Source organism: Pezoporus occidentalis, unplaced genomic scaffold (genome assembly GCF_034315485.1).
Source record: "Pezoporus occidentalis ecotype Australia unplaced genomic scaffold, CSIRO_AGI_Poc_V1 ctg1, whole genome shotgun sequence".
NCBI classification, from domain to species: domain Eukaryota; kingdom Metazoa; phylum Chordata; class Aves; order Psittaciformes; family Psittacidae; genus Pezoporus; species Pezoporus occidentalis.
In genome coordinates this window covers 4,638,347-4,655,037 of record NW_026912778.1, presented here as the reverse complement: position 1 = coordinate 4,655,037, position 16,691 = coordinate 4,638,347, and the positions used below count along the sequence as shown (strand labels likewise).

The 16,691-nt window shown below is 37.4% G+C and overlaps 1 protein-coding gene across 5 annotated transcripts in view; it reads left to right on the top strand.

The window, feature by feature from the left end:
- Positions 1–663: 663 nt before the first annotated feature.
- DDX60 (DExD/H-box helicase 60) overlaps positions 664–16,691 on the top strand; it is a 305,952-nt gene continuing 289,924 nt past the window's right edge. For 3 of the 5 annotated variants that reach the window (XM_062614849.1, XM_062614932.1, XM_062614759.1), the window contains exons 1-14: positions 667–1,053; positions 1,188–1,248; positions 2,945–3,122; positions 3,261–3,602; positions 4,063–4,170; positions 4,774–4,935; positions 5,793–5,951; positions 6,453–6,594; positions 7,689–7,850; positions 9,215–9,317; positions 10,269–10,384; positions 12,649–12,812; positions 13,789–14,041; positions 14,860–15,023. In XM_062614849.1, coding sequence (XP_062470833.1) covers positions 690–1,053; positions 1,188–1,248; positions 2,945–3,122; positions 3,261–3,602; positions 4,063–4,170; positions 4,774–4,935; positions 5,793–5,951; positions 6,453–6,594; positions 7,689–7,850; positions 9,215–9,317; positions 10,269–10,384; positions 12,649–12,812; positions 13,789–14,041; positions 14,860–15,023 — 2,478 coding nt within the window. In that variant the 5' untranslated portion in view covers positions 667–689. Of the gene's footprint in view, positions 1,054–1,187; positions 1,249–2,944; positions 3,123–3,260; positions 3,603–4,062; positions 4,171–4,773; positions 4,936–5,792; positions 5,952–6,452; positions 6,595–7,688; positions 7,851–9,214; positions 9,318–10,268; positions 10,385–12,648; positions 12,813–13,788; positions 14,042–14,859; positions 15,024–16,691 lie in introns of all 5 variants that reach the window. The other 2 variants (XM_062615043.1, XR_009964105.1) reach the window with 2 other exon arrangements.

The following is a 16,691-nucleotide window of genomic DNA, read 5'->3' as shown; positions in this document are numbered from 1 at the left end:
AAGAGAAACTAGGGAAAACTAAAGTTGATAAGAACTGATCTGATGTGGTAGGGGTTGTGTAGGGTATCCCCAGCTGCTTGTTCTTTTGCTCAAAGGAACTGAACATTGTGACCTTTTAAGGTGGGGTGTTATGCTAACAGTTACAGATGAGTTACTCAAGATTTGAGAGAATCCTACTCTTGGCAGGAGGGAGAGGGGGATAATCGAAAATTAATTAAAGAGTGGGGTTGATACCAAACAATGGTTACTCCCATCACACAATAAAGATGTTGTGGCATTCCTGATTGTGACTAGACTAGTATGAATGGTGTGGGTACTTGTGGGTTGTGCATTCAAGTCACTTGAATGAGGGAACATGGATCATTCCTTAGAGTGTGCCATGTAGATATAGCTAATACAGCAAATTATGACCAACCCCTCAAGGGTCCTTTCAGGCAAAACCCAAAAGAGATACGTAATGCTCCTCTTCAGTAAACTTTAAGAAAGACAAAAGCTGATGTTTTCCTTATAAGTCATAAAAATACATATTGAATTTTAAAGTGAATAAATATCTCAACAGGATGTTCATGAAATGCTTTCTTTAAAGTTTTATTCCAGCGTGTTTAAGAAGTAGGTAGTGGCTGAAGCTTCAGAGCATACCCTGTTCCCTGGAAGTTATCTCTTGATTAATTAGAGTTTTCATCTTTTGAATGCCAAGATCTGTGATGGATTTCAAGAAAGCTGTTCATAATGCTGCAAACGAGAATGCTCAATATGACGATACGGATAGCGAGTGTAGCAACGGTGAGAAAACTGGCTTCATTCCTGCAAAGGAAGGCAAAGAGAGTGGGTGTACAAGTGACATTGCTGGGCACGATGAGCCTGGTGACAAAACAGATGCAGCTGTTGAGCGAATGCTTAAAGAAGAAGAAGACAGAGAAAAAGAAGCTGAAGACATAGACTACAGTAAGGCTTACGGTATCGTGACAACTGAAGAAGTGACAGAGCAGGCATTGCAAACTGAAGGCGAGGAGTTCAGAATTCTCCATCATAAATGTGATTCCCAAAGTCCTGGTGAGGAGCTGTTACTAGCTTATGCTCATGTCCTTGGCTTTTATTGCAGGGTCTTAACTTTTGGCTCTATTGTAATTAATAGATGAGTTATGGTTATATGGTTCTATCAATAACCATGTATGTGTTTATTTTAGGAATAAGAAAATGTCTTGAATATCTGAGACTACACATGTGGTCATCCCTATCAAGAGCTGCGTAAGTACAGTGGGATTCATGGAAAGAAATTTAATAAATGGTAATAAAAATGGTTTCTTTGAATTAAATAGATATCACAGTGTAGTACCCCTCAGAGAAAGAAGCTATGTGCTTATCCCCTAGGTTTGTGGAAAATCATGTGGAAGCCTGTTTAGGATTCCACACTTCCTCCACAGGAAGGAAGATTCCTAATGTAACAGAAAGACTGCCCAAAGAGTAGAGATTGTCTGCACATTTTGGGAACTGATCTACAATTTTATCTGTAGCTACTTATTTTTTTTTCAAATTACCTATCTTTCTTTTTTTTTTTTTTTTTTTTTGATCATCTTTCCTCATATGGTTTAGGTCTACTACTTTTACAGTGTTTAAAACAGTTTTTCAACAAAAATTTCCATTTCATATATACCTGCTGTGGTTTTGTATGTCAGTTCTCATGCATGATTTTCTGCATCTCCAGATTCTGGTTCCTTTCCCTGCTTGATATGGAAAAGTATTAGCAGTAGCAACATTCACATTGACAGTGAAACGTTGCCTCTGCATTCTGGAGTTGACTTGCTGAATAGATTAGTATGGATTAAAGGCAGACAATTTACATGTATAAGATGGAAGTTTACATAGGTTTTCTTCGTAGAAGGCTACTCATTGCATCAGATAACAAACTGGGCCTGTAAACCAGAGGCTGATTTTCCCAGTGGAAAGGAAAGCTGGAGCTTCCCAGGTGTGGATCCAAGGTGATGTGTATCAGGCATTTTTGACAGCCTTAAAGAAAACAAGCATGGTCTTACTGTTACAGTGTGGCTGTTCCCGTAAATGCATTAGTATTGTAACAGACAGTGTAGTATGTAATAGACAAACATGAGAGCAGAGAACCTTTACTAGAAGGTCTTGCTTCTTCTTCATTTGGACCTGCAAAGGACCTGCAAAGTTCTTCTGACTCCTTGGTTTGTCCTTGGTAAAACATTGTACCCATGGGGTTTGATGGATTTTGAAGAGCTGTAGAACACAGTCAATTCCCAAGATATCTTAAAAGCTGCTGAGGTGCTGTCTGTTTATATTTGCCATCTCCAGTGCAAACGATTTGTTTCAAGCTTGAACTAAGACTGGTTAATGTAAATTTTATCAACTTTCATAGTTTTCTGAAACCGGAAGTGGATGAATACTTCTTTTAATTCTTTAGTCTCTTGAAGAAATGCATTGTGATTGGATTCTTCTTGCTATTAAGGTATTTTTCTTGCCATAAACATTCCTTGGATGAAGGAGGTAGTTGTCATTGTCATGCTAATTGTTGATAAACCACTTGCTATTTTTAGCTGGAAACTCAGGGAGGAAGGTTCTCAAAATATATTTTGTGGTTATCTCCTGTGGGGTATTTCTTGGAGCAGACAACACTTTCCACATAAGCAGGCACAGACAAGAGGTGCCACAGGAGTCACAAAAGCCTCGGATACTACATAAGTGTCATGAGTTGTAAAGGAGACAATTGCTAATACATTCAATAACTGAAAGGTTTGCAGGCTAGTTAGGAGTAACCCTAGATCCAAGAAAGATGGTTTGCTATTGATTTAATTTATACATTTAATCTTTAATGGTTTTAATGAACAAAAACATTTAAAATTTGCTAGTAAGCAAATTTCTTCTGTCTCACGTCCGTGACTTTTCTTGGACTAATGTTATGTGTATGCTATTTATCTTTCAGCTATGTCAGTCTGTTAAAAGACTTTGTTGAGTCTGAATTCTTTGTGATAGATGGGGATTCCTTACTACTTATGTTTTTAGATGAGAAAACACAGTATCTGCACTCCTTCTATCGAATTGAATGCTTCCTGCAGGATTTCACTGAAAAAGGAGCGAAATATGTCATTGCTTTCTTCAAGGTACTGAAGAAGTAACATTTGCTGTTTAAACCACTGCACTCCTTCAAAACCATATGCTTGATTCTAATCGGGATTAGGAAACTGCTCATTGTGTCAACAAATGTAACCAAATAATTTCATTGTTTTTATTTCCCACAGGATGCAGAACAGATGTATCTTCCGTATCCTTATTTTCTTTTTTTACGAACTGCATTAATAGAACACCTGAGGCATAACACAAGCATCACTGTTCATACAGAATTTTCCAATTGTTTATCATCCCAATGGGAAATTTTCCTGAAGAAAAGCTATCCCTACTTCATCATTGTATCTGACATAGGACTGAGCTCTCTCCAGACAGACTACTTGTCTATTTTAATTGCTCATTCACTGTCAAAGAAAATCAACGTTGTGCTCGCTTCAGGACAGGAGTATGATATTCTTAGAGTTTATGGATATCATGTTCAGAGTGTGTATAAGCACAGATTATTTTTTGTAAAGGTAAGTTACACAACTTCTTTGTCAGCTTGCAATAATAGTGTTAGTTCTCCTTAACAGATTTAATGAAGATATCTCAATGTAATTATTTTACATACTAAAATTATAAAGCACTAATATGTTTCTTTACTGGTCTTGAAATCCTTAACAGGTAAGGATTTGATGGCAAATTCCTGCCCTGTTCTCTATCGTCTCATTTCACATTCCTGTTCACTTAAGACAAGATAGCCTCAGATACAGCCTTTTCCTGATCTTCAGTACCACATGTCTTAGTTGACTTGTAATATGCTAGACACAGACTAGCATCTAGAGCAGAGATGTGATTTTGTAAGATTTTATTTAGAATAGATGTTTCTTGAAGGCCGAAGATTAACATGTCTAAATTGTTTCTGTCTGTGGCTAGTAGTGACTGATGCATTGTATTTGTTTACTTTTGCATATAACTGACTTCTGCACTTCTTAGTATGGACAAGATCTGCAACGTGCCTATGGAAACCTAGTCAAGTGCAAAGAATCATTCATGTGTCTATATGGTCATTTCAAGCTGAGCCTGAATAGCATACAAAAAGAGGTAACTTGACCTCTTTGACCTTTTTTCTTTTTTCAGCTTGGGCTGGCTGTCCTCCATTCCTTTACCCAAAATTCTCTACTCACCAGAACTGGGGACTCTCTTCCTTATCCTGAAGTAACACCCTGAGTCTGAGAAAGTCTCCTTTATGCCCAGTCTTTTTCACAGCAGCTTGAAACTGTTTCTTTCCTTAAAGTTCATTCAAGTAGGAAGGTTCAGCTGGAAACTGATCCACAGGGTGCTGCTTAAGGGTGACTGGCTTGCAGAAGATGGGAACCAGGCCATTTGGCAGAAATCACCATCTGGTCCAGCAAGACGATTTTTTTTCAGTCCAGAGAATGAGGGCCTTGAGGGGCTGAAACAGAGCCCTGCGCAGCTAGGAGGAGGCCCCAGGAGTCAGATAGAGACTGTCAAGGCTGTTGGTGCCCTTGAGGACATGACAAAAAAGGGCTGTTTTTACTAATGTTTGTGCCCACGTTTCCTTCTGTAATTTTCATGTCCTTTTTTAATCTTCTCTGGTGGATCTTAGTAAAGAATAAGACTTGTCCTTCTTTTTGTAATTTTTATTATAGCAGTCATGTGTTATTCATAATGTTATGACAACAGGTTCACCAGAGTGTCCATCTGTTGAAACAATTGTGGCCTGAAGGATCTGACATTCGGCGTGTGGTCTGTGTTCTTGCTTGTGCTGTGGGATTAAAAATATACAGCAACATGTTGGAAAATGCAAGTAATTCCATGGGAACAAAGAAAAAGCAATCAGCAAGAGTAAGAATTTTTTCAGATATCTTTTCAGCATAGTGACTATATACATTTTGCTAGCAGGAGAGGTGACTGTCCTAGATCTCAAGCTGAAGAGGGATCCAGATGCTTCTTTTGTTGACTATACTCTCTAAGTGGTCTGGTTTAGGTAATTACTGTGGCCACAGCTTTTCCAAAGGAGCATGGTCACTCTGTGGGTGGCACTGTGCCCGCTGCCACAGTGACTACTTCTGGGGAAAGCTTTACCTGAGGAGCAGTTATTCCCACAGGGAATTTTACCTTAGAAGATAGTTGTGCTCATTGTTTTTCGTTTCCTAACGCTCAGTGGCATACTGGCTTTTACAAAAAAATAACCTTTTCTTCAAGGTAGCAGGATGTTTCAGAAAAACACCTTTCTTTCTACCTGTCATGGAATCATTTTTGAGGCCACATACTACAAGCCTTGTATTTTCATCAAATTAACACAGATGCAGTATCAGTAGTATTTTGATAGACACTTATTTAGTGGACTACAAGGATAGCTAAAAGTGGATTTTTATACAGACTTTTTGCTGTGCAGTTGAGAAAAGAATACAGACCTATCTCTAGACAGTAGCCTTTATTCTTAAAATAACATTTCTAGTCAGACACACTGACAGTTGTTTTTGTCTTGATTTTCATAGTCATAGTCTTTTCAGAAAAGATTTTTTATTTTACGTTATTAACTGAATGTTCAGTTTGACTTAAGTGAATCCACTAATGATGACAATGCACAAATTGTTTAAATATGTCAAAATTATTAGCTGCTTTAAGCTGCTTTAGAGGTGAACACAGTTAGTTTACTGAAGGATGTGGTCAACTTTTTATGTGTCATCTCTCAACAGGGAAGAAGTAAACCCTTATCTCCAAAAGAAGCAGCTGACCTCTGTAGAATGCAATGTCTTGCAGTGACTTTTCTTCTTCATATGCCTCTTTCACAGAGAGCTCAGATTAGGATCATGAAATCATGCTGGACTAAGCAAGTTTTACCATTAATAAAAATGGTATGTGTAGCACTGTCTTACTTCCCTTGTCATCGTGTGCAGTTGTTAATTCAGTTTTCATTTTCCTTTATATGCTAATTTAGTCATTTGCGGAGATCAAAGAGCATAATGTACCTGCTGAAAACAAGCCTTACCTGGTTCAGGAATCTTGTGAGCCTCAGTTCAGAGGGGTTCGGAGAATGTTTGGGGTAATATGTTATACTTGACCTCTCTTTAGACCTCTCCAGTTAGACAGTGTTAGTGTTAGGCTACGGGGCTAGATGGACATTTTGGTCTCATCCAGTATGAGAATTTTGATGGCAGGCCTTTTTCTTGTTTAAAGTTAGTTATTTTAGTGCAGAACAGTGAAGGCAGTTTCGTTATTGCAGAGAAGTCAAGTAGCAGTGTGTTGTTTTTGCATGTCAGCAGAACCAAGGTAGTTAACCCTGCTTTGGAGATGCTGTGATCTCTCCAAATGAAAAGGTGCTCCCTAAGAATTAATTCTTTGTTTTATTTTAACAGCAACAATTGTGTACGCATTTTGCTCTGACACAGCTGAGCAATACAAAAGATTGGAAATTGGATTTAACTTACCTGCCTGACTTAAATGATGATTCACTGCTCATAAATCTTGCATATTATTACGAGGTTGAATACAATAAAGGTATTTATCTTTGAACAGTTTAGTTATCTAATTTCAGTAAGCTGCAAAATGAAAATGAAACTGCTTGTACAAGCAGAAGTGAGCACAGTTTTCTAATTACCCATGCAATAATGGATACATTTTATGGCATAATAGGGAAACTTGTTTCTATAACCAAGTCTAGAAAATCACATGTGAAAGTGTCCTTCACCAGTACTCATTTAGAATGCTTTACCATATCTTATCTTTGATGTACCATCTGGACTTAAGCAGAGGAAGAGTCGTATAGCATAGGCAGTAAGAGCTCTGGGTCACTGTTATTAAGTATTCTCAAACATTTGTTTTTTTAGCCAGCTTTCTGTCTGTTTCCTTTTATCTTAGTTACAACACAGAATGGAAACCAGATACTATTCTCTACTGTCACTGTGACACTGGGTAATATTTTAAATTTCAGATGAGATTGATTCAGATAAAATCATATATTGGCTCATAAATACATGAATTTGGGAGCCGAAGCTTTAAGAACACCATCAGGTGTGTTAAGATTCACAAAAAAGTTACAAAATCTGACAGAGCAAGGAAGTAGGGAAAAAGATAAGTAGCAGATGTTCTTAGCAGAGTAATTCTGTTTACCTGAAACCCTCTGGCATGAGTTTGTCTGATAGTAAACCATAACACTTTCTTTATGTGTCTAGTCACAAGATGTCCTGTATGTACTTCAATAAAGCAAGTGTAAAGGAATTTTTAAAGGAAATATAAATTAGGACTATGAAATGTAATACCTGTTACTGGGCACTAAAAGGAAAACTCAAGGTCCTACCCTGCAGGAGGGTGCAAGAAACTCTTCTTTAGCTGTGGAGCTTGCAGATATTTAAATGTGATGTTTTTGGCAAAACACATCTTTTTGGTATATTTACTTAGTTATACCCTGGGCTATTAAAAACTGTGAATGCATAACATTCTGTTCTAATGTGTTCTGACGGCCAAAGACATTGAATAAGACTGAAGTCTGTGTCTGGTGCTGCATAGGTGAATAGGTAGGCTCTGTTTGAGGGAACTTAATTTTTAAGTGCCTTTTGTTTTTTTCTTTCCCTCTTTCTTGCTTCCTTGTGCAGGATTTAAGTTCAAAAAGGAATTGGGGAAAGATGTGGAAGATGAATACCAATGTTTATGGGACACTGTAAGAAAATTGGCTGTGAAATACTGTCTTGGAGATGCTTTCCCAATACGAAACAGCTCCCAACCATTTCTTGATCAGAAACATACGTTTTTTACAGGTACTGGCAACTCCACATATTAGAGAGTTAGAAGCATGATCTTTGTTGCTATCACTAAAAGTTCTAGCAGTAGTGATCTGATTTTATCCTGATCACAAATCTTATCCATGCTTCATGGATCCTCTCCTCCTTCCTTTCAACCCACTAGCAAAACTTACAGCTGATGCCAAAATGTGATGAGGCCTTATAGGTAAAATTCTGACTCTAAAGTAGACAACACAAGTGTTGTTACTGATTTCAGTAGGAATTTGGCTTAGTTCCATGATTGCTAGCCCAAATCTATTGTATGTATTACGAAAAACATTATGATAAGTGTAATACAAATAATAGTAAAAAGCATTATAATTACTCATAATTAAAGTAACGATTATGTGCAGGAAGAATGCCTCTGAAGAGCATCTTTGTGTATGTTCATATAGGATTATAGAGATATTGGGCATAGGAGCAGCAAACTAAGTTAAATAAACAATTGTTACCCTTATGGCAGTGTCCAGCCATTACTGTAGCTCACATTACAAGCCTTGAGGATTGTAGAAATGTGACTTGCCCATAAGTGTGTTAAACTAAACCACTATCCTGTTTAATAGCCTGTAATTGGGGAACTGCAAAGTTGACTCAGATTATTTTCTTCCCTCACTTACGAGATCTGTTCTGAACATCTGAAAGGAGTAGATGGAGATTTTTGCCTGATATCTGACATTTCCTGAGAACCAGTTTAGTTACAACCTTCAAAAGTCTGGTTTCATCTTTAGAAGGAAATTCAGTAGAAGCTGGAATATATATTACTGAAGTTGGTGGGTATTCTTCTGCTAGTTTCAAAGTGGGCAAAGTGGACTCAGTGGGCAAAAAAACACCAAGTTTCTTTGTTATCTTTGGGATATTAAAACCTCTTCTGGCACGGCATTTGTGTTGCCCATTTCTGTGCTTCTTTTGGATGCCGTGGAGACTGAAGTTGTGGCTAGACTTCAGATGTGGGAAGGATGAACAATGCTACCTGTCATCTCCAGTCATCTAATGCAAGTGCTTTTGAAAGTGCATACATATTTAGGAGACTGTGGTCTTTATGGAATTAGTGCAGAAAGTAGATGCCTGTGAGATGGGATGGGTTGTAGCATTCAAAATGTTAGTGTGTCTAAAATGGATTATGAGAATATCTGCTTGGAAGCATAATGATGTCTGCTTCTTTTTTCTTCCCATTCTTGAGAAGAAACAGAAAAAAGGGGAATTAGTGAAGTGCTGCTCCCTTGTAGCAAATTTTGCTTTATAGACTTTATAATGTAACTTGACAGAATTTTCAAGTATGATATGCAATTATATGTATTCTTAACTAAACAATTTTTTTTTTTTTTTTTAACACTGTAAAGAGTATGACAGAAAAATTCCCAACATTGGACTAATCTCAGTGAAATCTGATCTTGTCGAAGTTTATGCTGGGGATGTTTTGAAAGACCTACCTGTTTTAAAAAGGTACATATTGGAGTTTTATTCTAGTGAAATAACATTACACGCACTTATTTTCTGCTTCCCTGCACTTTACATCCATATTATGCTCGATTTGCACAAATGTAGAAGTGCTTTTCCTATGACTGGGTAAAATTTCACATTTACATGTACTGCTGTAAATATTAACAGATTCAGAACAAGAATGGAGAAGAGTCAGTATGTCCGTTTTTTCCCATACTGTTATTTGCGTTATAGTCTTTGACTCTTATTTTACATTTTGTAACTGTTTTTCTAAATGTACAATTCATCTGTGAAAGGTCTTATTCTAAATTGCAAAGTTCAGATTGATTTCAGGAAAACACAAACGTTAAATAAAAATACTGGAAAAGAAGAAGAGATTATCCTTTGCACTTGATCTCCTGCTTGTGGAACTGGTTTCTGTGCTGCACAATGGGTGTTGTTTACACAGCATGCACGTTATCTAGTTGCATTCTGTGATTGATCTGTATGAAAATAAGTGACAAACTGGGGTTTTGCTTTGTTTGTTAGTAATTATTTCTGAAAAACTGAGGGAAGACAAGCCCTAGAAAGCTGAGTAGTATTCAGGGATCACCGTTTCCAAGCTCAGGAGCAATGCATCCTGACAAAGAGGAAGGTTGCCCAGAGAAGCTGTGGATGCCCCATCACTGGCAGTGCCCAAGCCCAGGATGGGGTCTTAGAGCAACCTGGTCTAGTGGAGGGCATCCCTGCCCACAGCAGGGAGTTGGAACTGGATGATCCTTTCCAGCCCAAACCATTCTATAATGTCAATATATTGACACAATATATTTAGAATAGAATTAAACTCTGCATTGGTTTTCTGCTGCAGTAAAATTGTCTTTTGATAAATACACTTTTTTAATGCTTTGAATGTTTTATCAGAGATGCCAGAAGACACTTGTAATTTATGCTCTGTTTAACGTTTGTGTATTTTAGCAACGATCCTGCAGTTACTTCACTTACTAAATACAAGGAATTTGATGAGCTTCGTCACTGGCATTCTGGCAGACCTTTGACTGAGGAATATGAGCGAGTATCTTGCACTGCTGATGGTAAGAAAAACTAACACAAAACCCATGTGTCTGTGTTGGCTAGAACAATATTGTGAAGGTTATTGTGGTTTTGGAAAGGACTTCTCATTTCAGATAATATTTGCAGCTCTACAAATACTTGCCAAACCAGAGCTACTGCTATAACTAAATGCTGATGTGCCTGTGCATTGTCTATGCATTGTGTATTATGTTAAATAGGTCTAACAAATATAACAGAATGAGCACTTGGGCTAAGATGCTCATGATACATTCCCTTTTGCTTGTAAAATGCGTCACAGATTTATATAAGCAAACTATATACATGTGGAGTTTAATGTTTAAATATATGGCTTGGGTAATGCTTAGTAAGCACATCCATACAGATGCAAAACCTGTTCAAATGTTTGCACAGTGCCTGCATAGCCAATCTTATCTTCTGAGAACAGAATTAAAATAAAGAAAAGAAGTTGTGGTTTAACCCCAGCCAGCAACTAAGCACCACAGAGCCACTTGCTTACTCCCTGCAATGGTGAGATGAGAGAGAGAATCAGAAGGGTAAAAGTAAGAAAATTTGTGAGTTAACAACAGTTGAAGACAGTTAAAGCAAAGGCCACGTGTGCAAGCAAAGAACACAAGGAATTTGTTCACATCTTCCCATGGATTTCGGGTGTTCAGCCATCTCCAGGAGAGCAGGGCTCCATCACGTGTAACAGTTACTTGAGAAGACAAATGCCATCACTCCAAACACCCCACCACCCTTCCTTCTTTTTCCCCCAGATTTATATGCTGAGCATGGCACCATGTGGTATGGAATATGCCTATGGTCAGTTGGGATCAGCTGTCTGGGATATATCCCCTCCCAGCTTCTTGAGCACCCCTAGTCTCCTCGTTGGTAGTGTGGGGTGAGAAGCACAAAAGGCATTGACACTGTAAGCACTGAACATCAGCAACTAAAACATCCCTGAATTATCAACACTGTTTTCAGCACAAATCCAAAACACAGCCCCATACTAGCTACTGTGAAAAAAATTAACTGTATCCCACTGAAACTATCATGGAAGTAAATAAAAGTTGTTTGTATTATGATTTTTCACGTTATGCACTACAGTTCACTGTAAATGTTTTCCAGGTTGTGATGCTAAAATCATGGACTTAGCTTTTTTCTGAATATGCACATGAAATGAAGTATCTGATACTGTATGTACCAACAAGTACACAAAACTTTCTCTCAAAGATGTTCCTATCATCTATTGCGTCATATGGTGATTTAAACTGTGAAAAACCTACCAGGGTTTGAGAAGTCATGGATTACTGTTGGTAGTTCCAGTACTACTTATGGTTTTCATTCAGTGACTTAGAAATGTTGTTTCCTGGTGGGCATTTTTACCACTTGACCTGTGAAATCAGGGTTCCATCTGCTCATCGTTCTGACTGGATGAATTTTTGCCTTCTTCTGTGCACTGTGATTTCATTGGGAAGTTTGGAGGGCGTAGGCTGTGAAATAGTAGTTAGAGCACTTTCTGTAACATTGGAATTGAAGGTTTATGTCTATTCATTCTAGCTGAAGAGAGGGCCCTCTCTCTCCTGTGCCTTGCGTGTATGTGCTAAATGCTGGCATGTATCACCTCAGTGTGTCTTACGAGAAACAGGAAGATCAGAAACCAAATTATCATTTTGAATTTTAGGGCAGAGAGAAGTACCTAGGCTTGAGTGTGGAAGTATGATAGAATCATAGAACAGTTAGGGTTGGAAAGGACCTCAAAATCATCTAGTTCCAACCCCCCTTGCCCTGGACAGGGACACATCGCCCTAAACCTATGTGCTCAATTCAGTATCTATCTTCCATTGGCTAGCATAATTGTTCTTCCAGCAGCTTTATTTATGCTCTGATGATGGACTCTTGCTTTCATGGTGAAGACTTCACTTTCTGATCATCTGAATTGCCTTCAGAAGACACGTTTCTATTTTCACAGACTGTGTGAGAAGCCTAGGCATTTTTCTCAGTTATGTCTTTCCAGGCACCCTGCTTGTGAAGTTTTTCAGTATTTTAAGCCTGTGCCTAATGTAGTTTGAATTTGAGTCTGTTGCTTGTCTCTCAAATAATTCAAAGTACTGTTCAATTTTAGTGAGTCTTAGTTGCCAGCCTCTTTCAAAATGTGGTTTTGGCCTTTAGGTCAATGAGGAAATTTTAGGAAATTTATCCATTGCCCAAATACCGTTTCTTGGAAATAGATTAGGCTGCAATTTTGTCAGAGCATTTCCCAATCAATTATGTTTGTTTGCAGCGAAATCCAAAGATCCAGCAGAAAGAAGACAAATTCAGAAGTTACAGGCTTTTCGTCATTTTTACGGAAGCACTTTGGAAGACACCGCTTCGAAACTTATTGTACATCAAGAGGATGTGTCAGGGAGTGCTAATGCTGCTATCAAAAAGACACAAAAGAAGCATGTGAGTATATTCAAGTTGCCCTTTCCAATCTTTTTTCTCTTATTCAGGAAGGGATTTCTACTATGATTACCACAGTTGAAGTTTTATGTTCTCAATGCACTGGGAGTTCTTAGTTGAAGAGGTTTAAATTGCTTTTGTAGTTCAAATTTAATTAGCTAATTGGCAAATGTATTTCTGTTCCTATTTAGGAACATATTTTATCAGGCACAAGTAAATAAAAAACAAATAAATAGATAAGAACTCTGTAAAGGCTGAGAGGTTTTGGCTCATGGCCAATATAATGTGGAGTGAAAGAAAATGAAGTTAATTAATATAATTTTACTGTAAGAAACTGTTGAGGAATACAGGAAGAAACATTATCCAGTCATTCATTTCCCTGCACTATTTGGAAACATTCTCTGTGAAAAATCCTGTGGATACTGCAATTAATCCTAACTAGGTGAACATTTTCAGACATCACAGGGTATGTAGAATGCACTTGCATACTCATGAACAACAAATACAGAGCAAGAGTAACTTGAGTACTATTTCATAATAGCCTGTACTATGGATTATAGATTATGGGCTGTCAAATTACCTGTAAATCTGTATATAAAATAACTTTAGCTGCAAGTCAAGTTGAACTCTTAATTTTATTTAATTTATTGGAAAGCATCTCAATACAATGAGAATTACCTATGTATAAATTAAGACAACTGCTATTTGATTTTTCCAGATTTGTGCTTTTTTTATGCAATTTCTGAAGCTTTATACTGACTTAAAATTAAGCTTTTTTGAGGACCATATATTGGGATTCAGAAATTGTACCTCCTTCAAAATGAAGTACTACTTTAAATGATTCACAAAACACAATGAATCACACAGATTAATTGAAAACTATAATGTACCTGCTATGATTGAGTTTATGAATTAGCTTTTTTAGATGATACTTGCACACAGTGATGATTATTCTAAATAATTTCATGTTATTGGATAGAAAAGTAAAGCAGAAATAATTGCAGAGGAAAACACCAGGCGACTAAGAGCTAAAAAAGAAAAGAAAGAAGAGGAGCAATGGAAAGCCTTGTGTATAAGAACTGAAAAAGAAATAAAAGCAGATGTGACTGGTGGAATAAATAATTTGGAGAAGCTTCTCAAGACCCTTAAAAGTAAATCTGTGAAGTTCAGTGTAGAAATGACAGGACTGTCTGCCTGTTTAGAAGTGTGGAAGGAACACTGCAGAACTCAAGGTATGATAGCCAAATTAATGTTCATTATTCAGCTTCCATTCCCTTTCACCAAGAGTGACTGACTTTGGACATTCTCAGCTGAAATAAAGATGTGTAAATACAGCCCTCTTTCAGTAGCATGGAAGGTGGTTTTAACAGGCTCTGGTCCACTTTTGCAATTTGAAGATCCTTTGAGTCAGCTGTAAAGTAGCCAATGAACTTAGATTGTAGATATTTTTCTGTTTTGCTTTGTAGACATTGCATACATAATTAATTTTATTGTATATATCTTTAATGATTACGTATCATGCACACTAAAATGCATCTATATTGCAGTAGACTAGTTAGCTGAGGTGGTTAGTTTACAGTCTGATGACAATGTGTATGGAAATCTGTACTGCTGTGGTTAGTGGCCTCCTGTTTCACCAGAATTAACCTGTTCAGTCCATACACTCAGTCAGGAGGGTCCAAACACACACTGCTTTATATGTGTTGGGGGAGCATTGTAAACACTGGAGTGAAATATGTTGCTAATAAGATTGACAAATGTGTTGGTCAGGAAGGTGAAATTGGGGAGCTCAGTTATTGCATAGATGTCAGAAGTATGACTTCCTTTTATAGCTGAGTGTGCAGAAGCAGATAGGATTATTTGGGTGGTTGGTCTTCAGTAGCACTGCTTTTTAGAGGTGGGTTGTCTTTAAATAAAATTCATTTTTTTAACTGTCATAAATTTGGTTGCATGGATGAGGTCTGTCCTAAAAATACCTCATATTAGAAAATTCTCAGTGATAGGATCAGCTTCCAAATAACTGTAGGTTTTTGTTTTTTTTTTTTTAAAGGCAACAAAGAGAAAGATTTAGGCAAAGCTGTTCAAGTCATGAGGAGAATTCATATTCTCCTTGAAAAATACCAAGATATGTTGGAGAAACCGCATCTAGAAAAGCTGACCAAATGTCTTAGATATCTTGGATTTGAGAATTTAGCATGCTCCCTATCTGGCCAGGTGAGTTTATAGACTGTAATGATTCTCCTATAACAGGATCTGTAGCTGAATATCAATAGTGTTTTCTGAAACATTTGAGTATAGAAGATCTTTATTGAGCTTATTTTATTTTTTCATTGTGCCGTAGATTTGGGAATATCTATTCTTGCTTCAGATAGTAATCATCTTTAGTTCCATGGATCATTGCTCTCCTTGATGTGGGAGCTAGCTGACACAATAGAGCACTTCCCCTTTAGTAAACAGAACTTTATATGGTTGCAAGATTAATTTGCAGCCATTGAAACAAAACCTTTCATACAAACAGGCATTAAGATTTGCTCTATGTTATGTCTGCCTGAGGCCTTAGACATCTGAGAGGTACCTGCTGTTCAATTCATCACATCAGCTGAACTCTGCATGTTAAAAATAACTCTTAAAGCTAAGTGATGAGCAGCTGCTCTCTAACTGCCCAAAATGTGCTACTCTAGAGAAGGAAATCTTTGAGGCTGCAGTAGCTGAAAACTATCTTGTTTGTTGTTATGGTATTACTGATCACCTCTGAAGGAAACAGTTTTAGATGCTACATTGCTTGTCCTTCCTAGTACAGCTGAAACCACCAGCAGCTATACTGAATGTGGCTCAGAAGTGATTTCTCTAAGTATTGACTATGCTTTTCTACATGTTAGCAACCTGCCCACTGGCTGATTTAATGCTAAAAGTGGTTTGATACCTTTGTGTGTAGGTGGGATGTTGATAGGGAGAGAGGATGCTTAAATGGCTCTCAGGCAGAGAGCCTCTCTCACAACCTGCAGAATATGAAGGTAGTAGCAAAAGGAAGGAAAAGTGCAGTGAACTGTCAGACTAATACCAATCGTTTCAGTGTCTCATTTTTCAGGCACAGTAGAGTTCAGAATTTTTGGAGGCTTGTTTCTGAAAAGTGTTTATCATCCTTCCTTGAGGATCAGGACTGAGGTGAGGGAGGTGGTGATTTTCTTGTAAGAAATTTTCTTCTTTTTAGGAATGGAAATTATTTTTCTCTTTTTCTATGTAAATTCAGCTAGTGTACTATGATTATTTGCTATTGGCAGCATAGTTATTGTAGGGGTGTTTGGTGTCCCAGATGTATTATATTTCAGGATTTAGGATCTGAGGTCTCAAAAGGTCTGTTGTAAAGGTTTGTGGTGATAGAAGGGATAAGTTGGCAAGTTTAATGTCTTGCTTGGAAGGGCTAAACATCAATCAGTGGATTTTGGATCTACTTTTGGTTTCAGCTACTTGTTTCTGATGATTCTAGATTAGATTTGCCAAGTTGGGGGAATTTTAGGCATAACTGCAATTTCTGGAATAACTGTAAACATTTCTTTCAAGAAATTGAATTAAGTTTTGAAATCTCCATCCTTGGAGATAGTAAAATCTCAGCTGAACACAGCCCTGAGTGACCTTGTCTAATTGCATCTGCTTCTAGCAGTGAGTTGGATTAATTTACACTGAGACATCCCCAACAATCTAAATTATTATGTGATTCTCATCTTTTAGTGTATGTTGTACATGTAATACTTTCCTATACAGATTTCAGGATCAGTTTTTGTAACTAGGCATGCCCCTGAATATTAAATTTGGTATTTTTTAGTGTATACAGGCATTGTTAAAAAATACGATTTGGGCTTACACTCAGCCTTAACGTTGAAT